Raw genomic sequence first — 25,915 nt, 5'->3', positions numbered from 1 at the left:
AGATGTGCTTAGCTTTTGATACATAAATTCAATTTCTACATTTTTTTTTTGATGTGGAAGTCATCATGCATGCAGGAAAAGATTTAGTTACAGGATGTTAATGGCAGAATTCCTTATAATAATGAAAAACAGGAAACAATAAATATTTAACAACAGGAGACATTGTATGGACTACCCAAACTTTGAAATGATCTTCCATTATTAACATTTACATTGTGGAATGTTTAATGATATGGAAAAATGTTAACATATTATTGGGTAAAGAAAGTTATAAAATGGTTTGTATATTGTGATTACCTAACAACAAGCATAATTGGAAAGTTTTATACCAAAATATTAATAGTGGTGTTGGTATTGTGACCTACCTCCCTCTCTCCCTCCCTTCCTTCCTTCCTTCCTCCCTTCCTCCCTCCCTCCCTCCTTCCCTCAATATTTCTTTCCTTCTTTCATTTCTCTTTCTTATTTTCTACGATGCATATATATAGGATAGAAAAATCTTGAGGTTAAAAAAAGAAAATTGCTGCTACTTGAATGATATGTTGCAAATCGACAGAAGTGGGAGCTCTATTACAGATGATGACATGAATATTAGCAACTGTGATTAATACCAAAGAGGGAATTGGCAATGCAAAGAGAGAAGTAGACATTCGTATTTAGCACATAATTGTTTTACCTAATGTTCCCTTTGGAAATATTTGTTGACATATTTAGGTCTCAAGTGATTGAAAATGAACATCTGGACTGTGTCACGGTCCCACTTAGAGTCACATGTGATGGTGGTCCTTGTGTAGTGAGAATGAAGGAGAACAGCAGATGGAGATGTCTTGGGAGTTTAGTGGCACCTACCTGGATATAAAACTGAAAATTCCTTCCCTGTCCCTGATGCCGAATGAGAATAATGAGGACAAAGTTTTGAGGATAAAGGAAAGAGAAATTTAGTAATTTGCCAGCAAATGAGGAGGGCAGCAGACTAACATCTTGAAAATTAGTGTCCAACTCTCTGAAAGAGGGCAGGTCTATTTAAGGAGAATTTTGAGGGTGGGGTTGGCAGGACTACATGACCGAGACCTCTCTGGGCTGGCGCCACTTCTTTTGATATTTCCGTGATTCATGGCTATTACGGTTGTCTGCTTCCAGTCAAGATGTGCTGACTGTTTTTCTGCTGACTGCTTGATCCTATGCACCTGTGACTCAAGACGAACTATTCAAACAATATAGCACTTATCAGCATAGTTAGCAGAGAGAAACAGCATGTGTACATTATTTGATTTAATGCATGAGTTAAAAGAGAAAGTTAGTTGTTAAATTTTTAACTCTGTATTTGGCTATAGATGTTGCTTGTCCTCTTAGTGCAAGAGAACACAGAAATAAATGGTGTTAAAAAACTCCCCTCATGGCAAAGTTTGCCTCAGAGTATTTCCTTCCCCTATTCCCTCAGCTTGTAGAAGTTGGAAGTCTGCATTTGAAGTTTGATGTAAACCATATGGCATATTTTGGAGGCTCCTGAGATGTACAACATTGCTTTGTGTGTTCCTGCCTCCTCACCTTTCTTATGCTGCTCTCTCTGCCTTTATTGCCCTTTCTTCCCCAAATGGTACCTGGCTCTAGGTTAAGAAATACTACCATTAGCAGTTATCTATAAATTCTAGCCTTGGACAGAAGACAAAAATCTTTATATTCCTCTCCAAAATATACAAGCCCTACCTATCTAATCTGAGAAGCAGAATGTGCATGATCATTGTATTGACAGTGTTACTTGTAAGCTCAGACTGATGGAAAGACCAGATACATGCTCCTTGGGTAGATCAAGCAGGGTTTAATTATCTAAAGTAAATATAAAAGGAAATCAGCACAATCATGATACACATTGCAGAGGTCAGCAACATATTTCAGGACAGATGGGGGTTCCAGCTTCTGAAATCCTCACCACTGGGTGCATAGTTACACATAATAACATCTGAATAAGAGTAATATTATTCTTAGTAGTCGTTCACTTTGCATTTAGACTTAAGTACACAAGACTGGATCAGTTCTCTAAGTAGACTGCCTGGATATGTGCTGGGGACCACTTTTTTGGAGCCAGGAGCACCTCTTTAAACTCAGATTTATACTGTGGAAATAAATGAAGACTAACCAAATGAAAGCAAGCAAAGACTATTTATTCAGAGCTTGCTATAGTAAGGGAGTCAGCCACTGTCATTTGTGTTTTAGCAGAGACTCAAAGGCAGGCAGAGGAGCAGAAAAAAGAGAAGGTTTCATGTATGCCCTGATTGGAAGCTGTTGCCATGAGGAAGCTGTAAGCAGGCTGGGGACAAATATTAGTAAAACTGTCAATTATTAATCAGGTCCTGGCCATTTGAGGTCAGTTGTTACAGGGGTTACTGTTTGGCTTCCTGGACCATCACTGGAGATAGAAGTTTCACTTCCTGCAAGTCTGACTTATAGCAGGCTGGCTTCCTGGGGCTGGTTGATTTCCTGGTCAAGTTGTTGCGGGTTGTGGGTCAGAGATCTATTTTTATATATGATTTGGTCATTGTTATTTTTACATTAAATCTCTCAATACAGAACACAATATGATTATAGGAGGTGGTACAGTACAGTACAGTACAGTGAACCTAAGCCTAAACAGCCCCTATTCATCACTCTTGGTGCATGCAAACTACTGCATCCTGATCCTAGTATATTCTTTTTTGTTTTGTTTTGTTTTGTTTTTTTATACTGCAGGTTCTTATTAGTCATCCATTTTATACACATCAGTGTATACACGTCAATCCCAATCGCCCAATTCAACACACCACCATCCCCACCCCACTGCAGATTTCCCCCCTTGGTGTCCATACGTTTGTTCTCTACATCTGTGTCTCAACTTCTGCCCTGCAAACCTGTTCATCTGTACCATTTTTCTAGGTTCCACATACATGCGTTAATATACGATATTTGTTTTTCTCTTTCTGGCTTACTTCACTCTGTATGACAGTCTCTAGATCCATCCACATCTCAACAAATGACTCAATTTTGTTCCTTTTTATGGCTGAGTAATATTCCATTGTATATATGTACCACTTCTTCTTTATCCATTCATCTGTCTATGGGCATTTAGGTTACTTCCATGACCTGGCTATTGTAAATACTGCTGCAACGAACATTGGGGTGCATGTGTCTTTTTGAATTATGGTTTTCCCTGGGTATATGCCCAGTAGTGGGATTGCTGGATCATATGGTAATTCTATTTTTAGTTTTTTAAGGAACCTCCATACTGTTCTCCGTAGTGGCTGTATCAATTTACGTTCCCACCAACAGTGCAAGAGGGTTCCCTTTTCTCCACACCCTCTCCAGCATTTGTTGTTTGTAGATTTTCTGATGATGCCCATTCCAACTGGTGTGAGGTGATACCTCATTGTAGTTTTGATTTGCATTTCTCTAATAATTAGTGATGTTGAGCAGCTTTTCATGTGCTTCTTGACAATCTGTATGTCCTCTTTGGAGAAATGTCTATTTAGGTCTTCTGCCCATTTTTGGATTGGGTTGTTTGTTTCTTTAATATTGAGCTGCATGACTGTTTATATATTTTGGAGATTAATCCTTTGTCTGTTGATTCATTTGCAAATATTTTCTGCCATTCTGAGGGTTGTCTTTTCGTCTTGTTTATGGTTTCCTTTGCTGTGCAAAAGCTTTGAAGTTTCATTAGGTCCCATTTGTTTATTTTTGTTTTTATTTCCATTACTCTAGGAGGTGGATCAAAAAAGATCTTGCTGTGATTTATTTCAAAGAGTGTTCTTCCTATGTTTTCCTCTAAGGGTTTTTTAGTGTCCGGTCTTACATTTAGGTCTCGAATCCATTTTGAGTTTATTTTTGTGTATGGTGTTAGGGAGTGTTCTAATTTCATTCTTTTACATGTAGCTGTCCAGTTTTCCCAGCACCACGTATTGAAGAGACTGTCTTTTCTCCATTGTATATCCTTGCCTCCTTTGTCATAGATTAGTTGACCGTAGGTGCGTGGGTTTATCTCTGGGCTTTCTATCTTGTTCCATTGATCAACATTGCTGTTTTTGTGCCCATACCATATTGTCTTGATTACTGTAGCTTTGTAGTATAGTCTGAAGTCAGGGAGTCTGATTCCTTCAGCTCCATTTTTTTCCTTCAAGACTGCTTTGGCTATTCGGGGTCTTTTGTGTCTCCATACAAATTTTAAGATGATTTGTTCTAGTTCCGTAAAAAATGCCATTGGTAATTTGATAGGGATTGCATTGAATCTGTAGATTGCTTTGTGTAGTATAGTCATTTTCACAATATTGATTCTTCCAATCCAAGAACATGGTATATCTCTCCATCTGTTGGTATCATCTTTAATTTCTTTCATCAGTGTCTTATAGTTTTATGCATACGGGTCTTTTGTCTCCCTAGGTAGGTTTATTCCTAGGTATTTTATTCTTTTTGTTGCAGTGGTAAATGGGAGTGTTTCCATAATTTCTCTTTCAGATTTTTCATCATTAGTGTATAGGAATGCAAGAGATTTCTGTGCATTAATTTTGTATCCTGCAACTTTACCAAATTCATTGATTAGCTCTAGTAATTTTCTGGTGGCATTTTTAGGATACTGTATGTATAGTATCATGTCATCTGCAAACAGTGACAGATTTACTTCTTCTTTTCCAATTTGGATTCCTTTTATTTCTTTTTCTTCTCTGATTGCTGTGGCTAGGACTTCCAAAACTATGTTGAATAAGAGTGGTGAGAGTGGACATCCTTGTCTTGTTCCTGATCTTAGAGGAAATGCTTTCAGTTTTTCACCATTGAGAATGATGTTTGCTGTGGATTTGTCATATATGGCCTTTATTATGTTGAGGTAGGTTCCCTCTATGCCCACTTTCTGGAGAGTTTTTATCATAAATGGGTGGTGAATTTTGTCAAAAGCTTTTTCTGCGTCTATTGAGATGATCATATGGTTTTTCTTCTTCAATGTGTTAATATGGTGTATCACATTGATTGATTTGCATATATTGAAGAATCCTTGCATCCCTGGGATAAATCCCACTTGATCATGGTGTATGATCGTTTTCAGGTGTTGTTGGATTCTGTTTGCTAGTATTTTGTTGAGGATTTTTGCGTCTATATTCATCAGTGATATTGGTCTGTCATTTTCTTTTTTTATAGTATCTTTGTCTGGTTTTGATATCAGGGTGATGGTGGCCTCATCGAATGAGTTTGGGAGTGTTCCTTCCTCTGCAATTTTTTGGAAGAGTTTGAGAAGGATGGGTGTTAGGTCTTCTCTAAATGTTTGATAGAATTCACCTGTGAAGCCATCTGCTCCTGGACTTTTGTTTGTTGGAAGATTTTTAATCACAGTTTCAATTTCATTACTTGTGATTGGTCTGTTCATATTTTCTATTTCTTCCTGGTTCAGTCTTGGAAGGTTATACCTTTCTAAGAATTTGTCCATTTCTTCCAGGTTGTCCATTTTATTGGCATAGAGTCACTTGTAGTAGTTTCTTAGGATGCTTTCTATTTCTGCGGTGTCTGTTGTAACTTCTCCTTTTTCATTTCTAATTTTATTGATTTGAGTCCTCTCCCTCTTTTTCTTGATGAGTCTGGCTAATGGTTTATCAATTTTGTTTATCTTCTCAAAGAACAAGCTTTTAGTTTTATTGATCTTTGCTATTGTTTTCTTTGTTTCTATTTCATTTATTTCTGCTCTGATCTTTATGATTTCTTTCCTTCTACTAACTTTGGGTTTTGTTTGTTCTTCTTTCTCTAGTTCCTTTAGGTGTAAGGTTAGATTGTTTATTTGAGATTTTTCTTGTTTCTTGAGGTAGGCTTGTATAGCTATAAACTTCCCTCTTAGAACTGCTTTTGCTACATCCCATAGGTTTTGGATCATCGTGTTTTCATTGTCATTTGTTTCTAGGTATTTTTTGATTTCCTCTTCGATTTCTTCAGTGATCTCTTGGTTGTTTAGTAACGTATTGTTTAGCCTCCATGTGTTTGTGTTTTTTACGTTTTTTTCCCTGTAATTGATTTCTAACTTCATAGTGTTGTGGTCAGAAAAAGTGCTTCATATGATTTCAATTTTCTTAAATTTACTGAGGCTTGATTTGTGACCCAAGATGTGATCTATCCTGGAGAATGTTCCATGCGCACTTGAGAAGAAAGTGTAATCTGCTGTTTTTGGATGGAATGTCCTATAAATATCAATTAAATCTATCTGGTCTATTGTGTCATTTAAAGCTTCTGTTTCCTTATTTATTTTCATTTTGGATGATCTGTCCACTGGTGTAAGTGAGGTGTTAAAGTCCCCCACTATTATTGTGTTACTGTCGATTTCCTCTTTTAGAGCTGTTAGCAGTTGCCTTATGTACTGAGGTGCTCCTATGTTGGGTGCATGTATATTTATAATTGTTATATCTTCTTCTTGGATTGATCCCTTGATCATTATGTAGTGTCCTTCCTTGTCTCTTGTAACATTCTTTATTTTAAAGCCTATTTTATCTGATATGAGTATAGCTACTCCAGCTTTCTTTTGATTTCCATTTGCACGGAATATCTTTTTCCATCCCCTCACTTTCAGTCTGTATGTGTCCCTAGGTCTGAAGTGTGGCTCTTGTAGACAGCATATATATGGGTCTTGTTTTTGTATCCATTCAGCAAGCATGTGTCTTTTGGTTGGAGCATTTAATCCATTCACATTTAAGGTAATTATTGATATGTATGTTCCTATGACCATTTTCTTAATTGTTTTGGGTTTGTTTTTGTAGGTCCTCTTCTTCTCTTGTGTTTCCCACTTAGAGAAGTTCCTTTAGCATTTGTTGTAGAGCTGGTTTGGTGGTGCTGAATTCTCTTAGCTTTTGCTTGTCTGTAAAGCTTTTGATTTCTCCATCGAATCTGAATGAGATCCTTGCCGGGTAGAGTAATCTTGGTTGTAGGTTCTTCCCTTTCATCACTTTAAGTATATCATGCCACTCCCTTCTGGCTTGTAGAGTTTCTGCTGAGAAATCAGCTGTTAACCTTATGGGACTTCCCTTGTATGTTATTTTTCATTTTTCCCTTGCTGCTTTCAATAATTTTTCTTTGCCTTTAATTTTTGCCTATTTGATTACTATGTGTCTCGGCGTGTTTCTCCTTGGGTTTATCCTGTATGGGACTCGCTGCGCTTCCTGGACTTGGGTGGCTATTTCCTTTCCCATGTTAGGGAAGTTTTCGACTATTATCTCTTCAAATATTTTCTTGGGTCCTTTCTCTCTCTGTTCTCCTTCTGGGACCCCTATAATGCAAATGTTGTTGTGTTTAATGTTGTCCCAGATGTCTCTTATGCTGTCCTCATTTCTTTTCATTCTTTTTTCTTTATTCTCTTCTGCAGCAGTGAATTCCACCATTCTGTCTTCCTGGTCACTTATCCGTTCTTCTGCCTCAGTTATTCTGCTATTGATTCCTTCTAGTGTAGTTTTCATTTCAGTTGTTGTATTGTTCATCTCTGTTTGTTTGTTCTTTAATTCTTCTAGGTCTTTGTTAAACATTCCTTGCATCTTCTTGATCTTTGCCTCCATTCTTTTTCTGAGGTCCTGGATCCTCTTCACTATCACTATTCTGAATTCTTTTTCTGGAAGGTTGCCTATCTCCACTTCATTTAGTTGTTTTTCTGCGGTCTTATCTTGTTCCTTCATCTGGTACATAGCTCTCTGCCTTTTCATCTTGTCTATCTTTCTGTGAATGTGTTTTTTTTTCCCCCACAGGCTGCAGGATTGTAGTTTTTCTTGCTTCTGCTGTCTGCCCTCTGGTGGATGAGGCTATCTAAGAGCCTTGATAGGAGGGACTGGTGGTGGGTAGAGCTCTCTCTCTTTTTTTTAAATATTTATTTATTTATTTATTTGGTTGTGCCGGGTCTTAGCTGTGGCACGTAAGATGTTTGTTGCTGTGTGCAGGATCTTTAGTTGTGGCATGCGGAATCTTTAGTTGCAGCATGCGAACTCTTAGTTGCAGTATGTGGGATCCGACCAGGGATCATACCTGGGCCCCCTGCATTGGGATCGTGGAGTCTTAACCGCTGGACCACCAGGGAAGTCTCGATCGTAGTATATTCTTAAACTTAGCAATGCAGAGCCAGAATGGGGTCACTTTGCCAGAAGCCTCTGGGACTAACAAACCCTTAGATCAGCTGTAAAGCTTATCCTGAAATTAGAAAAGTAATATGAATAAGAAATGGAAAGAAAACAGAAGTGATGACTGGTTTTTCTCCCAATACACCTGCATGGCCATCATGTTTCATCCACAAACCTTAATGCAACCACTGTGTAAGCCTTTGCAATAGCTCTCCACTGCTGTCTCTCAGGTTTAAGTGATTTAGGACTGTGTCATCTGATAAAGCTACTCATGGAGCTGTAGTGATAAGTTGGGCAACTTGCTGAAGGATTTGATGATATATCCTGACAGCTGAATCGCCCTTGGACAGGATACCACATGCCGGTGCTCAGAGACTCTTTCTGGGAATTGTAGAGGTACTGCTACGTCCTTGGCATGGGAGTTTAGATTGGAAGGAAGCAAAAGACACTGAAAAGTAAATGAGCCAATCTTTCTCCCTTGGGTTTTGTTTGAACAGGAAGAGAGATTAATTGTCAATTACTGAACTGATTTTTATACATACATTTTAAAATATAGCACTTCAATGTCGAACAATGAGTAGTAACAAGAATGAAACTTTGACAGTGTTTTCGTACCATTCATTTAGAAACATTTCTGCTTGCATTACCAGAGGCCGTATTACTTAAACTTCCCCCACCCCCAGCTGTCTGAGATGTTGTATGAATCCCATGTCTCAAATGAGATTGAAGAACAAACTAATTTCAACTCAATCTAATCAAATAAGCATTTGATGACAGCATACCTTTTTCTGAGCACTGTCATCTTATATATTATCAAGGCATGATATTTTATTCCTGATCTTGAAACATAAAGAAGTGCAAGTTAAAGAATACGTTGGAAGAGCTTCATAAGAACGACTAGTAAAATTAAAAGAAGTAGTTTCACTTTCGAAGTCAATGGGAAATATAGTAGCAAATAAAGCATACTCCATAGAGTAGACAGAAATAAAAGGAAAGCAAGAAAATAGTCAAAAGAAAAAAAGATAATATAACTAGACAAAAAATAAGTTATGACAAAGAAAATGGTTTAAATTTCCTTTGTGAAAAGGAAAGATTAACTATATTCTATCTATAAATGAACCCCATCCTAAATGATGCTAGATGACTAAGAATAAAAAGTAAGCTGAGATGTACCAGGAAAACACAAATAACCACAGAGTAGATGTTGCAATATTAATCTCAAACAAGTGTAATTCAAAGTCAAAATAATTAAAATGGAATGAAGGACACAATTTTACATTGATGAAAATAGCAATCAAAATATCCTCTTTTAGCAAAGATTTTAAGAACTAGGCTCATTGGAGAGTATAAACTAGCAGACTTTTTTCAGCCCTCTTCTTCTACTTAATGTCAGTCATCAGTCATATGACTGATAGGGCCATCTGATACCATTCACTTCACCTTCCCAATCCACTTGCTGCTCATTAGGGATACTTTCTGTACATCAAGATGTGGCTCATCATCTTTAGGCATTTTTTAGTAGTACTTTCTGAAATATCACTTATTTTAGTTTTCTATTGCTGCATAACAAATTACCACAAATTTAATGGCTTAAGACAACACTCATATAATAGCTCACGGTTCTATAGGTCAGAAGTCTGGGCAGACTTCACTGGTTCTCTAAAGAGGGTTTCACATGGCCAAGATCAGGTGTCAGCTGGACTGGGCTCTTTATGGAGTATCGGGGAAAGAAATCACTTCCAGGCTTATTCTGGTTGTTGGCAGAACTCACTTCCCTACAACTGTAGGACTGGAGTGTCCATTTTCCTACTAGCTGTCAGATGTGGACCACTCTTATAGCTGGTAGAGGCCACTCTCCCATCCTTTAAATGGCTCCTCCATCTTCAAAACTAGCAACAGTGCCTTGAATCCTTCTGTTTTAGATCTCTCTGAGTTTCCCTTCTGCCAATAGACAGAGAAAACTCTCTGCTTTCAAAGGGCTCGTGTGATTAGATTAAGTTCACCTGGATAATCTCCCTTTTGGTTAACCCAAAATCAACTGATTAGTACTTTTAATTGCATCTACAAAATCCCATTTGCCATGTAATATAACATAATAACAGATGTAATATTGGATTCATCATATTTGTACTCAGATTAGTGCAGGAAATCTTGGTTGGGGTGGAGGGGAGCATAGATTTTAGGATTCTGCCTACCACACTGCTCTTAGGCCCTTCTGCACTTACTACCTTGTGAATCCTAAAGGCTCAGCAGCCTTTATAAATATTTTGTAGTCTCTCTCTTAATTTTAACAAAATTAAAATTTTTGTTTTCCACATACTTGTGGCTTTCATAAGATTTCCATGATGAGAGGGGGAAACTACTGATTAATGCATCCATGTTCACATTGAAAGTTTCTCTATTTTTGAGAGTGATTTATCCCTTAATCAAATTGTTTTCTGATTCCGAGATTTGTTTCTTTAGAATTTCCTTTCAGAGTTATCTCACATGCTGCATCTAATAATTTGAATATCTGATTTAGGGAGTGGTAGGGGACCTAAATCTGTTCTTTGTTGTTTTCGCTCATCCTAGCTTATTTCTTTCTATATTTGCCAGTCCTTTTTGTGAGCTCACATTTGTTGAATTTAATTTGGGGGAATCCTGAGAGTCTAAATTGGGGATATTTTGCTTCAGAGAGGATTTCTATTTTCATAGGCTCCTTCAATTGTTGTTTTAAAGGCCCTAGGCTTCATGCAGGAGGCTTGCTATAAGCTTTCCAACCTTGCCAGAGGTCCAAAAGCTTTGTCTCCAGATGGTGGTTCTGATCCTAGTATTAGCCTTGGGACATACTTATATTTTGAATTTGTTTATTTCTCCCTGATCTGGTTTCAGTTCACCTATTTTCTGTTTCTTCCTCCCTCCCTCCCTCCCTCCCTCCCTCCCTCTCTTCCTTCCTTTTTCATATCCTCTCTTACTTACTTCCTCTCCTGCTTAGGTTGTGCTAATAAAAGCACAGAATCAAATGTATGGGACACAGTAGCTCCACTGTACTCAGCACTGGTGAGAGTAAAATATTGTGCTCTATTCTGAGAACACTTTTTTAAGGAGATCATGATCAAAGTGATGTACATCCAGAGGTTCAGCCATAATAAAGATGAAGAACAGGTAAGTTTGTTTACTTTGTTTAGCTGGGAAAAGAGAAGCCATGTTATAACTCTTCAAATCTCTGAAAGGATCTTGTGCTCGAGAGAAATAAGGCTTATCTTTTATTTTCAAGAAGCAGAACCAACAGGTGCATCAAGCAAGGAGGTTCACATTAGCTCAGCATAAGATGGAACCTATGATTATACTTGTACAGTATTGGAATGGGCCGCCTTTGTGAAGTGTGTGCTCTAGACTCTGAGCTTATGTGGAGGTAAGATAACTATTCTCAGCAGTAGTTTAGAGGCCAGGGGTACATTTCTACTTTGACTAAGATGCTGTACCAAATAACCTTTACTCTCCCTTCCTATGAGCCCAGATTCTAGGCTTGTTTATTCCATGACTCTTATACATTTAGATAAAATATAAGAAATGATACCCATCTGGAAGAAACATTTATCCCACATTCTGACTATAATGAAAGGAAATTTTGTGTCACAGTATTGAAGAAAACTTTCAGATTGGTAAATAAGAGTAATCGTTAATATATTTTACTTCCAAAATAGTCCTCATAATGTGTCAAGAAAAAAAGGCAATTAATTTTTACACAAAATATTCTCCTCATGCATATCAACAGTGGGAGAAAATATGACGCATTTTTAAAGAATAATGATAAGGTTCACTCAGAAATAGAAATTTAGTTCATCTTAAACTAAATAGAACAGACACTAGTAAATGAGAAGAGATGACACAGCATGAGCTATATGATTACATTTAAAATACTCTGCAGGCCAGAAGGGAGTGGCATGATTATTTAAAGTGATGAAAGGGAAAAACCTACAACCAACATTACTCTACCCAGCAAGGCTCTCATTCAGATTTGACAGAGAAATCAAAAGCTTTACAGACAAGCAAAAGCTAAGAGAATTCAGCACCACCAGAGCACCTTTGCAACAAATGCTAAAGGAACTTCTCTAGGCAGGAAACACAAGGGAAGAAAAAGACCCACAAAAACAAACCTAAAATAATTGAGAAAATGGTAATAGGAACATACATATCAAAAATTACCTTAAACGTAAATGGATTAAATGCCCCAACCAAAAGACACAGACTGGCTGAATGGTTACAAAAATAAGACCCATATATATGCTGTCTACAAGAGACCCACCTCAGACCAAGGGACACATACAGACTGAAACTGAGGGGATGGAAAAAGGTATTCCATGCAAATGGAAATCAAAAGAAAGCTGGAGTAGCAATATTCATATCAGATAAAATAGACTTTAAAATAAAGACTGTTGCAAGAGATAAGGAAGGACACTACATAATGATCAAGGGATCAGTCCAAGAAGAAGATATAACAATTATAAATATTTATGCACCCAACATAGGAACACCTCAATACATAAGGCAAATGCTAACAACCATAAAAGGGGAAATCAACAGTAATGCAATAATAGTGGGGGACTTTAACACCCCACTTACACCAATGGACAGATCATCCAAACAGAAAGTAAATAAGGAAACACAAGGTTTACATGACACAATAGACCAGATAGATTCAATTGGTATTTATAGGACATTCCACCCGAAAGTGACAGAATACACTTTCTTCTCAAGTGCACATGGAACATTCTCCAGGATAGATCACATCTTTGGTCACAAATCAAGCCTCAGTAAATTTAAGAAAATTGAAATTGTATCAAGCACCTTTTCTGACCACAACACTATGAGATTAGATATCAACTACAGGAAAAAAAAATGTAAAAAACAGAAATACATGGAGGCTAAACAGTGCACTACTAGATAACCAAGAGATCACTGAAGAAATCAAAGAGGAAATAAAAAAATACATAGAAACAAATGACAACGAAAACACAACAACCCAAAACCTATGGGATGCAGCAAAAGCAGTTCTGAGAGGGAAGTTTATAGCAATTCAATCTCACCTCAAGAAACAAGAAAAATCACAAACTATCTAACCTTACACCTAAAGCAACTAGAGAAAGAAGAACAAAGAAAACCCAAAGTCAGTAGAAGGAAAGAAAGCATAAAGATCAGAGCAGAAATAAATGAAATAGAAATGAAGAAAACAATATCAAATATCAATAAAATTAAAAGTTGGTTCTTTGAGAAGATAAACAAAATTGATAAACCTTTAGCCAGATACATCAAGAAAAGGAGAGGACTCAAATCAATAAAATTAAAATGAAAAGGAGAAATTACAACTGACACCACAGAAATACAAAAGATTATAAGAGACTACTACAAGCAACTATATGCCAATAAAATAGACAACCTCAAGGAAATGGACAAGTTATTGGAAAGGTACAATTTTCCAAGACTGAACCAGGAAGAATTAGAAAATATAAACAGACCTATCACAAGTAATGAAATTGAAACTGTAATTAAAAATCTTCCAACAAACAAAAGTCCAGGACCAGATGGCTTCACAGGCGAATTCTAGCAAACATTTAGAGAAGAGCTAACACCTGTCCTCTCAAACTCTTTTGAAAAATTGCAGAGGGAGGAACAATCCCAAATTTGTCCTACGAGGCCACCATCACCCTGATACCAAAACCAGACAAAGATACTACAAAAAAAGAAAATTACAGGCCAATATCACTGATGAATATATGTACAAAAATCCTCAACAAAATACTAGCAAACGGAATCCAACAACACATTATAAGGATTATACACCATGATCAAATGGGATTTATCTCATGGATGCAAGGATTCTTCAATATATGCAAATCAATCAATGTGATACACCACATTAACAAATTAAGGAATAAAAACCATATGTTCATCTCAATAGATGCAGAAAAAGCTTTTGACAAAATTCAACACCAATTTATGATAAAAACTCTCCAGAAAGTGGGCGTAGAGGGAACCTACCTCAACATAATAAAGGCCATATATGACAAACCCACAGCAAACATCATTCTCAATGGTGAAAAACTGAAAGCATTTCCACTAAGATCAGGAACAAGACAAGGATGTCAACTCTCACCACTCTTATTCAACATAGTTGAATAAGGAAGTCCTAGCCACGGCAATCAGAGAAGAAAAAGAAATAAAAGGAATCCAAATTGGAAAAGAAGAAGTAAAACTGTCACTGTTTGCAGATGACATGATACTATACATAGAGAATCCTAAAGATGCCACCAGAAAACTACTTGAGCTAATCAATGAATTTGGTAAAGTAGCAGGATACAAAATTAATGCACAGAAATCTCTTGCATTCCTATACACTAACAACAAAAGATCAGAAAGAGAAATTAAGGAAACAATCACATTTAGCATCACAACAAAAAGAATAAAATACCTAGGAATAAAGCTACCTAAGGAGGCAAAAACCTGTACTCAGAAAACTATAAGACACTGATGAAAGAAATCAAAGATGACATAAACAGATGGAGAAATATACCATGTTCTTGGATTGGAAGAATCAATACTGTGAAAATGACTATACTACCCAAAGCAGTCTACAGATTCATTGCAATCTCTATCAAATTACCAATGGCATTCTTCACAGAATTAGAACAAAAAATTTTACAATTTATATGGAAACACAAAGGATCCCAAATAGCCAAAGCAATCTTCAGAAAGAAAAATGGAGCTGGAGGAATCAGGCTCCCCAACTTCAAACTATACTACAAATCTACAGTAATCAAGACAGTATGGTACTAGCACAAAAACAGAAATATAGATAAATGGTACAGGATAGAAAGCCCAGAGATAAACCCACACACATATGGTCACCTAATTTATGACAAAGGAGGCAGGAACATACAATGGAGAAAAGACAGTCTCTTCAATAAGTGGTGCTGGGAAAACTGGACAGCTGCATGTAAAAGAATGAAATTAGAACACTACCTAACACCATACACAAAAACAAACTCAAAATGGATTAAAGACCTAAATGTGAGACCAGACACTATAAAACCCTTAGAGGAAAACATAGGAAAAACACTCTTTGACATAAACGGTAGCAAGATCTTTTTTGACCAACCTCCTAGAGTAATGAAAATAAAAACAAAAATAAACAAATGTGACCTAATGAAACTTAAAAGCTTTTGCACAGCAAAGGAAACTATAAAAAAGACGAAAAGACAACCCTCAGAATGGCAGAAAATACTTGCAAACGAAGCAACTGACAAAGGATTAATCTCCAAAATATACAAGCAGCTCATGCAGCTCAATATCAAAAAAACAAACAACCCAATCCAAAAATGGACAGAAGACCTAAATAGACATTTCTCCAAAGAAGATATACAGATGGCCAACAAACACGTGAAAGGATGCTCAACATCACTAATCATTAGAGAAATGCAAATCAAAACTACAGTGAGGTATCACCTCACACCAGTCAGGATGGTCATCATCAAAAAATCCCTAAAGAATAGATGCTGGAGAGGGTGTGGAGAAAAGGGAATGCTCTTGTACTGTTGGTGGGAACGTAAATTGATACAGCCACTATGGAGAACAGTATGGAGGTTCCTTAGAAAACTAAAAATAGAACTAACATATGACCCAGCAATCCCACTACTGGGCATATACCCTGAGAAAAGCATAATTCAAAAAGAGACATGTACCACAATGTTCACTGCAGCACTATTTACAATAGCCAGGACATGGAAGCAACCTACGTGTCCATCAACAGATGAATGGATAAAGAAGATGTGCACATATATACAATGGAATATTACTCAGCCATAAAAAGAAACGAAATTGAGTTATTTGTAGTGAGGTAGATGGACCTAGAGTCTGTCATACAGAGTGAAGTAAGTCAGAAAGAAAAAAGCAAATACCGTATGCTAACACCTATATATGGAATCTAAAAAAAAAAAATCGTTCCGATGAACCTAGGAGCAGGACAGGAATAAAGACGCAGACGTAGAGAATGGACTTGAGGACACGGGGAGGGGGAAGGGTAAGGTGGGACGAAGTGAGAGAGTGGCATGGACATATATACACTACCAAATGTAAAATAGATAGCTAGTGGGAAGCAGTTGCATAGCACAGGGAGATCAGCTTGGTGCTTTGTGACCACCTAGAGGGGTGGGATAGGGAGAATGGGAGGGAGACGCAAGAGGGAGGGGATATGGGGATATATGTATACATATAGCTGATTCACTTTGTTATACAGCAGAAACTAACACAACATTGTAAAGCAATTATACTTCAATAAAGACATTAAAAAAATAAGGGAAATGCTGAATTATATAATACTATACATTGAGTATTTAATAAATTAATCCCCATGCTGAGAGTTGCAGTTCCAGAAGTAATGCCTGTTGCATGACAGGACTTAATCAATACTAGTTAATAATGGTTTGAGGGCAGGTCAATGCCTAATATGTTTGCAATACAAATTAGAAGCACAGAGGAATCATACTCAAGGTTAAATTCTTCTAGAAAAGACTGTTGGTAGTTACGAATAGTTAAAGGAAAGGAAAGAAGATTGAAGCTTTCATTGGTGTTGATTCCTTTGAGAGTTCCTGGGTCGTTAAACATAAGCTTATTCATATAAACTTTGGCCCTGATTTCTAGGTTTTACTATTTTTCTTTCATATTTTTCATGTAACTGAATTGTACCAGATTGTCTTGGGTGCTCAGCAGTAGATTCTGATTCTAAAATCCATACCACTTCTCACAGAAGGAAGAAGAGGAACAGGAAACAGGGAGAGGGAAGGCAGAAAGAGAGGAGAGGAAAGAAGGAAAGAAGATGAGTAGAGATGGAAGAGGAAGGGATAAGTGGAGGAAAAGTGGGGAAAAGGAAAAGAAGAAGGGAGAGGTGGGAGAGAGGTCAGGAGATAGGGGGACAGAGGGAGCGGGGAGGACCAGACACCTCTCATTCATTTTGACAAACTGGTGGACTCTAACTTTTTTATACAAAATATTTGAAAGTGGGCCCCTAGATGTATATATGGAGGTCCTTATTTGTGGGGAACTAAAAAACTACTATGCAACCCTTGATTAGGACATAAATACTCAGTTTTAAGCCTCTAAGTTTTATACAATTTAAATACAAGTTTTCAGTAGACTTAAACTAGATTCAACGTGGAGATAGTACAAATTAATTTTCTTACATAATTAAAATTTTTCTCTCAGATAATTGCATGACATTTGGTAGAAGAATTTTAATGCTGGGAGAGGATACAATGATGGTGACTTTGGAAGGTCCTGAGCAGGGGCTTTTCCAAGAACTGAGCAGACTATTAAGACAGGAAGGAAAGGAGATGGTAAAGAGGTTAACCTCTGTAAGCATTTACATCTGGCTGGGTTACATCTGTTTTAGGTTTGCTGTTCTCGTCAGGTCTTCTTGGCAACCTCTTTAAGGATCTGATAAAGCTAATAAAGAAATAGAGTAGGCTCAGATGAAGGGATTCCCACTTCCCGAGTTGGTCTGCCTGCAATTATCTTACAGAGAAGTCCTGTTTCAGCCACCTGAGCTGTGATTTTCTAACCCCAAGGATGTTATGGTGAAAAGAGATTAATATAATAGAAGGCATTGTATTAAGCCCTACACTACATTGGTTTGATGAAGCTTGAGGAAAACAGGAATAACTCAAGTATGTTGAGGATCAGTGATTTTATAAAGGATAAAGCTTATTAATGGTCTTGAGAAGATTCCATATGAATACGAAACCATTGTTATCACTGGTAACATATCAAAATATCTTGCCAACATTTTTCTGATTCAGACTATTAAATTTCATATTAAAATATGATAAAAAGATATTCATTAAATAGACCTTGTAGACAGACAAAGCTTGAAGAACAGTGAAGTATAGTTAGGAAACTCTACACAAACAACAAGCACATTTTAGCATACTTTTCCAAAATGATAAGGACAAAGTTGGGATGTAGTAATAGCATTAGTAACTGAAATTTAATTGAGGGCTGAGCATGTATTAGGAACTGTTCCTTCTGCTTTCAATATATTTATCATCTTATGTAATTCTCACAAAACCCCTCTGCAATAAATACTGTTCTATTACTGGTAAGGACGGAATCAGGAACGAAAAATTCCACAGAATGTACTGGTGTATAGAAAGAGAATAGAATACGTCTGAACTTGAGGGTATCAGAGAGTTAATTTCCTACCTCTCAACTCGAAGATGTTGAAAAGTATTTAGTAGACACAGAAGACAATAAAGTTTGTAAAGCTGATATAAAGAGGAAAGAGTAAACAGGAAAGAGCTGATATAAAGAGGAAAAAAGCATTTTCTTAGACTTCAAAAGGCTGTCAGCTTGGCTTAAGGAACTCTAAAATAACAAATTATGTTTGTTTTGTTTGTTTTCGTACTATATTGCTACTTGGTGTGATAAAGAGCTTTTAAATCTCAGCAGCACCAGAGAAAGGGCTTGGCTCTGAGTCAGATTGGCTACAGAGACCTGACATCTTGGTTGTACATATATTATGTTGCTATCACTTAAGGCATAAGTAAAATAAATACACTTTAAGCTTAAATAAAATAAAATAAACCGAAAGATAGTATGATGGTAATAATTTTGGAGTGACAGCAATGTGCTATGCTTTGATTGGACGGAATTGAGCTTAACTTGGATCTTGTTTACCCTTTTAATTTCTATTTTTCTTTTCATTCTTTCAAGAAGAAAAGGGCTAAAATAGCTGTCAGCGCTCTACTAGCACTAAGCTGGTGACAGTGGACTATTTATTTGGTTCTAAAAAGCATGGCTTAACTGTAGCTGTCAGTAAAATAGGGGCCTAAGCATACCACAGGTGCCCACACTGGGTACCACAGGTGCCCACACTGGGTCCCACAGGCCACAAAAAAGCACTTAGTAGTTCTGTGTAATCAAATTTGTGAAATCTGATCCAGAAGAGCACTTCACTATTTATAGGAGTGCCATAATAAATCTTTTGTGAACTAGAAAATCTATTTGTAATGTGAAATATCTCTTAATTTGTGTTTTTAAGTTTGAATTTTTTGTGTAATGTGGCCTTCTTAAAGTAAGAAACTTCTGTAATTTATGGAAGCCCGGATAAATCTAAGGTAATCAAACATAATATTCATTCATTAGTTCACTGATGGTATGTATATATGGTATGTATATACTAAGCGCTATGCCAGGTCCGAGGGATGGCCATGATTAAGTTCATTAATGCCCTTAAGGTGCTCAGCTGAGGTTGGGGAGGAGAATTCTGATGTGCTAAATATTCTTTTCTTGGAAACTCAAAAGTGGAATAAGCACAAGATTTCCTGACGGCAATGCTGTGGATAATCTTTTTGAAATCTCCTTCTTGCATATAACTTACAAAACAATAATGTGATGAGTTTGTATTGTCACAACATATTAAATGTTAAATGTTAAGACGAGAAGAATTTGGCAAATCTTGGGGAGCTGAATGCCCCAGAGCCCTAAACTGTACCTAGAGGTTGAGTCTTTCAGCCATTACAGCCTGAAGGGACCTCTGATTCTTGTGTCCTTCTCAGCCCCCTCCACGATCCCATTCCCTCTCTCGTTTTTCAGAGGAAGAAATTCGTGCTCAGAAAGGTTGAGAGAACAGCTGAAACCGGAACCAGCCAAGCCTTTTTCATCCTCAAACTTTTTAGCTGATTTGCTAGACGATTCTGCTCCTCTTTCTCATTTAGAAAAACTGTAGAGAAAAGACATATTTTATGGTTTGAGGGGTGTTCTCTTGCTCCCTTTTAGTCAAATTTACATAACTTGTAAGCAGAAGGTGTGGTGGCAACAGATGATGAATGGTAAAAAGAAACTTCCCCAAGGACAGCCCGAATAGACCAGCTCCGGGCTCAGGTCCACTTAGTCCTCCTTAACTGACCCAGCGCTCCCCCTTAACTCCGCCCACTCTGAGGAGTAGACTGTTAGGAGAGCGAAACTACAGATCCCAGGATGCAGTTGTCCCTCTCAACCTCTATGTAGCCCTCTCGCTCCCTCATTGCATTCTGGGAAGTGTAGTTTCTTTCTAAGCAGTATCTGCGCACACTGTCTAGGAAACCAGGGCTTTTAGGCTTGAGAGAACCGTCTTTCTACTGGCCCCGCCCTTTACATTGACCCCGCCCCAGGTTGCTTAGGAGATGAGAGACGCCGAATCTTGGGCTGTGTTGGCACAGGCAGCAGGATAGGTGCAGAGAGAAATCCTCTGAGATCTGTAACAGGAGGGCAGCCATGGGGAGCTGTGACAGTTCCTGCCAGGGTTGGTGTAGCGGTAGGCAACACTGGTTTGAACTCGGACCCACGGACTTGATGGAGCGCAAGGGCTCCCTAACCCTCCGCTCCCGTCACAAGAAATACTCGAAGCCAGTGCTGGTGTATTCCTGGTGAGCGAGCTCTCTTGCAGTTCCTAGGTGCTGGGAGAGGGAGAAGAAGGGAAGGGATAGGGGAGGAGAGGAAAGGAGAGTAAGAGAGAGAGGACAAGGGTGGAAAGGATAAAATAAACAGAAAAGAATGAGAAAAGAGGAAAAGAAAAGCAGAGAAAGAAAGAAAAAGATCATACAAGAGAGAGAACTGGGAGAGAAGAGAGAGAAAGGAAAGGGAAACATCTTCAAAGGAAAGATGGAGAGGGTCAGAGTGAGAGTAGGGGCAGGGAGGACGAGATAGGAAAGCCCTTCAAGAGTAGCTCCCTAGCACACACACGGAGACCTGCTGCATCCAGACCCTGTCTGCCAGAGGTCATAGATCGCCCACACAGAGAGTGTAGGTGGAGGGTGTCTGCAGAGGCCTGGAAATCATGTTCTGAGACAAGTGCTTACTTACAAAAGGCAGGGTCTGTTAGGAGACCAAGGGCACAGGAGGAGGACATGTCTGTTCAGAGGATGGCCTCCAGGACTGCCGTTTCTTGGGGGCAGTGAGGCACAATGAATGATTTGAAAGAGGTCCTTAAAATATTCCCTAGGCTACTAGGACTATTCTGGCCAGAGACGGCAGACCGGCATCCCTCACTGGGTAAACCAACAGACATAGTTTATTTGACATGCACTGTGTTTACATTTTTCTTTTAAATTAATTGCCCACATTTAAAACCAGGAGATTTCACATGGAAATCTAGGATTGTGTCTTCTCTTGAAAATCTGAAAGGCTTGGCAACAGAGGATTTTATTCTTTCTGACAACTATGAATGTATTGGAGCTGAACACTGGCTACTCCTTAAGATGAGTCTACTCCTTCTTTCTGGGGTAATTTCAGGTTCTTTCCTGGCTTCAGGAAACATTTTGTTTACTTCCTCTGCATTAGGGTTTGGGTTTGGAATTCACTTAGAGATTCTCCTGTTTATTAAATATTACAGTGACTGATAGTGAAACCATGACATTTAATTGGCAGAACAGTGGGGCCTTTTAGGGTATTTAGAATTCTATCCTTTGGGTCAATTTTCCTGGCTGTACTGTTGACAGTAATTGTTTTTGGACTATTTGGAATATTCTGGGGAAGAGGAAGATTTAAAATGAAATCTCAAATCTTGTCTTCTTTATACTTTCACCTTTGAAAGAAGATGAATGATTTTGACTCTAGCCCTAAGGCTAAGTCCTCCTTGATCCCATTCATTCATGTAATGTATAATATGTGAATCCTGTTGTTTCTGTCTTGCAAACTTTCTACAGCCTACTCACTTTCCCATGAGCTCTCTCCCTTTTACTTCTCATCCCTAAAACCAACTCTCTGCCTATATTGAGCTCACTGTGAGAGGTTATATTAATTTAGAATAAAAATATACATTGGGAAGCAGAAAATCCTCCTTTAACCTCATACAGGGCTTACCTCACAGCCCTCAAGCAAAACACTTAGCTCTTTCATGATTTTGTTACTCCATAAGGATTTAGGTCATAATATAAATCACTGCCAGAAATTACTGTTAAAGAGAAAGACCTTTTTCAAGTGGACAGTGCTTCTGCTCCCTTCTGTACTACCTTTGCTTTGAAAAGTTGCCTTGTGGACATCATAGACATCAATAGCAAAACCACAGAAGAATATAGATGAGAAGGAGATGAGGAACTTGGTAGGAGAGAAGGGTGGTGTAACACTGAAAGTCGTTCTGGCCACTGCTGGAAATGTAGAGAGTTCTCATGCTGTTGGTTTTAGAAAGGTTTGGGGGCAGGAAGAAATAAATTCAACCCAACAAACATTTTTGTGTCATGCACTTTGCTGTGTGTTGGAGACACAGAGATGGATAAAGTGGATTCAGTGAGATAATTTGTGTAAAGCATTTAATACCATGCCTTGCACATAGTAAGCAGTCAATAATATATGGTAACATATTTATTTAGGATAACATAATGGTTAAAAGCTTGAGCTTTAGGTTTGAATACCAACTCTGCAGCTTGTGATATAACAAGTGACATGACTGTTCTAGGCCTTTGTTTCTGCAACTGTAAAAAGGGGGTGATAGGATTCTTGTAAGACTAAACAAGGTATTGTATGTGAAGTATCTTCTGACATATAGCCTGGCACATAGTAAGCACAGTAAAGGTTATATACATGTATTAGGACATGGTCACTGACCTCAACTAATTTCATAGGCCAGTAAAGAAAAATGTCAGTAAATTCAGTATAATCTGATTTGTGCAAAATAGAGATAAGAGGCAAAAGTAACAGGAGAGGGAGGTTAATGTGTATATGGTTTTCTGAGCAAAGTTTAGAAGGAAGAATAGGAGTTCCATAGGTATACAAAAGAGAATAGGCAAGTACAACATAATAGTAAGAAGCAGCATCATAGGGAAATAGAAAGAGTTCTCTATAGTTGGTAAATACAGTTGATCTCATTATCTGTAAATTCTGTATTTGCAAATTCATCTACTTGCAAAAATTTATATGGAACCCCACATCAATACTTGCAGCACTTTCATAGTCATTTATGGACATGTGCAGAGAGGCAAAAAATTTGAATCATCCCACACACATATCCCCATTTGATGTCAGACACTCTGCCTTCTTGTTTCAGCTCCTCTTCCTGTAAACAAGTATTCTTTTCATGGTCTATTTAGTGCCATGTGTTTTGCATTTTTGTACTTTTTGTTGGTGATATCATTGTTCAGATGGCCCCCAAACATAGTGCTGAAGTGCTGTCTAGTGTTCCTAAGTGCAAGAAGGCTGTGATGTGCCTTATGGAGAAAATATGTGCATTACATAAGCTTCATTCAGACATGAGTTACAGTGCTGTTGGCTGTGAATTCAATGTTAGTGAGTCAACAAGATATATTAAACAAGATGTCTTTAAGCAGAAGCACACATAAAACCGGGTCATGTATTAATTGGTTGTTGAAAGTGTGACCAGAGGCTCACAGGAACCTAATCTTGTATTTCCCCTAGGAGCAATGATTTAGTATTTGCTAATTGTTTGTGACTTTATAGAACATAACAACCTTGAATAATGAGAATCAATAGTAAAATTTGAGAAGCACTTGCATTTCTCTGAGCTGGCTCTGCTCCTGGCATCCTTGTTTTCCTTCTGTATTCAACCAGTCACCAAGGTCTGTCCTAGAAAACTGCATAAAGTTCAAATTGTATAAACTTCCAAATGAATAAATGTCATTGACCATTTTGTTTTTATGCATTCTGGTCATAATTGTTTGCTTTCTATTGAATTATTTTATTATATATTAAAAATGTATTGAATTTTAACCTTTTATTAGTGGTTATTTAATTGATGAATGCCTACTATCTAAAATACACCATTTGGGTGGCCTCTCAACTGAGTATTTGATCAACTAAGGGACTGTGCCTATAGGTTTGCAAAATAGAATTTAACTGGGAGAAATTCTGAGGTACCTCTGCTTATACAGTAAACATTTGGATGATTCCTGTGTTACTCTTTATGTGGAATGTAATACCAGTCTGTTTGACTTCACTATACATATTAAAAACAGTTGTGTATAATAGACATGATAAAGTGAAATACCCAGAATGGTTGTTAGAGGTATTTCTGGTCCATTATTGGATAAGAGGTTGCCTAGGAACCATGTCTTCCTTGTAGCTGGAGTGGTGGATAGAGAGCCATATTACCTGCATCACACCTTGATGCTTCTGAGTGAGAAAGGCCTTTTCTAGAAATTATCTTTCTCTATTCATTCCTACAGCATTTATGGAGCTATATCATCAGATGTTTCCATCGGAAATTATGAGTTGAGGGGAAATTTTCTCTTGGGATATTTTCCCACTCGCTGGAATAATGGAATACTAAGAACCAGAACAACTAGATTTGCCCTTAATAAATTCTCTGGTGTAAGGCTAGTTCTTATTTATTTATTTATTTATTCTCATCTCTTCTTCCTTGGCCAAATTGACATCTGTTAATAAGTGATGAGCCAAAAAGTTCGTTTGAGTTTCCATGAAACAGTTCATGCTCTGGTCTCCATGGTGACACTTAAGAATTTTAAGGACTCAGCTTAATTTTATATATTTGTAATTTCAATTACTTCTCTCTCCTGCGTAAGCCCAAAATTAAAGAGCCTGGGCATTTTACTGTCCTCCCCCTGCCCCGCCCGCATTATAGGAAGAAAACAGAAAGAGAAAGGGAAAAAAGGAAGTAAAATTAAAATCCGGTGATAATTGTGGGGTAGGAAACTTGATAGTTTCAAAGATTTTTACAGAAAATCATTTGGGCTGGAGAAGGAAATTAAGGAGCTTTCTATGATGCTCTTCAGACTTATACCCTATTGTGCTCTTTGAACAGGGAGTTCATGTGTATTCAAGGTACTCCACGTTCAGAGGAGAATCCAGTTTCAAGGCACTAGGATATCATTAGTATACTTATTAGAAAACAGAGATGAATTTTCTAATTTGCTGTATGTTCTTCCTATATTTAATCAGCAGTTTTCTCGGGGACTAACCTGGAAGTATTTAGAGTCCTTCACAGCACTAAGGACCAAGCTAGAGTTAAATAGATCTTCTGTAGCCAGCAATCCCATCTTCTCACATCTCCAACGCACACTCAGGATAAAAAGGCAAAGAAAATAAGAAAGCCCTTTAGTAACCACATGTTGCAGCCTGCCTCTGTTGAAATCCATAAATGCTTCCCCTTCCAGCAAGCCTCCATCCTTCTACTTTAACAACTTAAGCCCTCAATCGAAAGCTTTTAACTCTTATTTTGTGCATTTTAAATGTTTGGTTATGTGGAAAGGAGAGAGAAGGGACTTTAAAGAAGCTTTTTTGGTCAGTAATGAGAAGTGAGAAGAGCAAGCCTTGGGACAAGGGATAAGAACACAGTGGGTGCTCAAATAATGTTTATCAAAGAAATTAACAAATGAATGGAGAGAAAGGACACACACAAACACAAAAGGCACTGCAGGCTGGGGGCCTCTATGTTATACTTTAAGAAGACCCTGAGGTAAGGACTACAGGATAACTCAAATCTGTAATAAAGCCAGAGCTGATTTTCACAGCCCTGATCCTTTTTTAAAAAAATTTTATTGAAGTATAGTTGATTTACAATGTTGTGTTAATTTCTGCTGTACAGCAAAATGGCTCAGTTATACATATATATATATATATTCTTTTTCAAATTCTTTTCCATTATGATTTATTACAGGATATTGAATATAGTTCCCTGTGCCACACATTAGGACCTTGTTGTTTATCCATCCTATATATAATAGTTTGCATCTGCTAATCCCAAACTCCCAATCCTTCCTCCTCCCAGTGTCCTCTCCCTTGGCAACCACAAGTCTGTACTCTGTCTGTGAGTCCGTTTCCGTTTCGTAGAAATGTTC

The 25,915-nt window shown here is 37.7% G+C and overlaps 1 protein-coding gene across 4 annotated transcripts in view; it reads left to right on the top strand.

Annotated features, from left to right (window-relative positions):
* CFAP95 (cilia and flagella associated protein 95) overlaps window positions 1-25,915 on the top strand; it is a 135,588-nt gene that overhangs the window by 25,501 nt on the left and 84,172 nt on the right. The window contains exon 1 of one of the 4 annotated variants that reach the window (XM_061201195.1): window positions 20,382-20,533. The exons of the other annotated variants lie outside the window; for them this stretch is intronic. Coding sequence (XP_061057178.1) covers window positions 20,382-20,533 — 152 coding nt within the window. Of the gene's footprint in view, window positions 1-20,381; window positions 20,534-25,915 lie in introns of those variants that run through there. 4 annotated transcript variants of the gene reach the window in all.

The sequence above is a fragment of the Eubalaena glacialis genome, chromosome 9 (assembly GCF_028564815.1).
Source record: "Eubalaena glacialis isolate mEubGla1 chromosome 9, mEubGla1.1.hap2.+ XY, whole genome shotgun sequence".
NCBI lineage: Eukaryota > Metazoa > Chordata > Mammalia > Artiodactyla > Balaenidae > Eubalaena > Eubalaena glacialis.
This window is presented reverse-complemented; position numbering and strand designations above follow the sequence as displayed.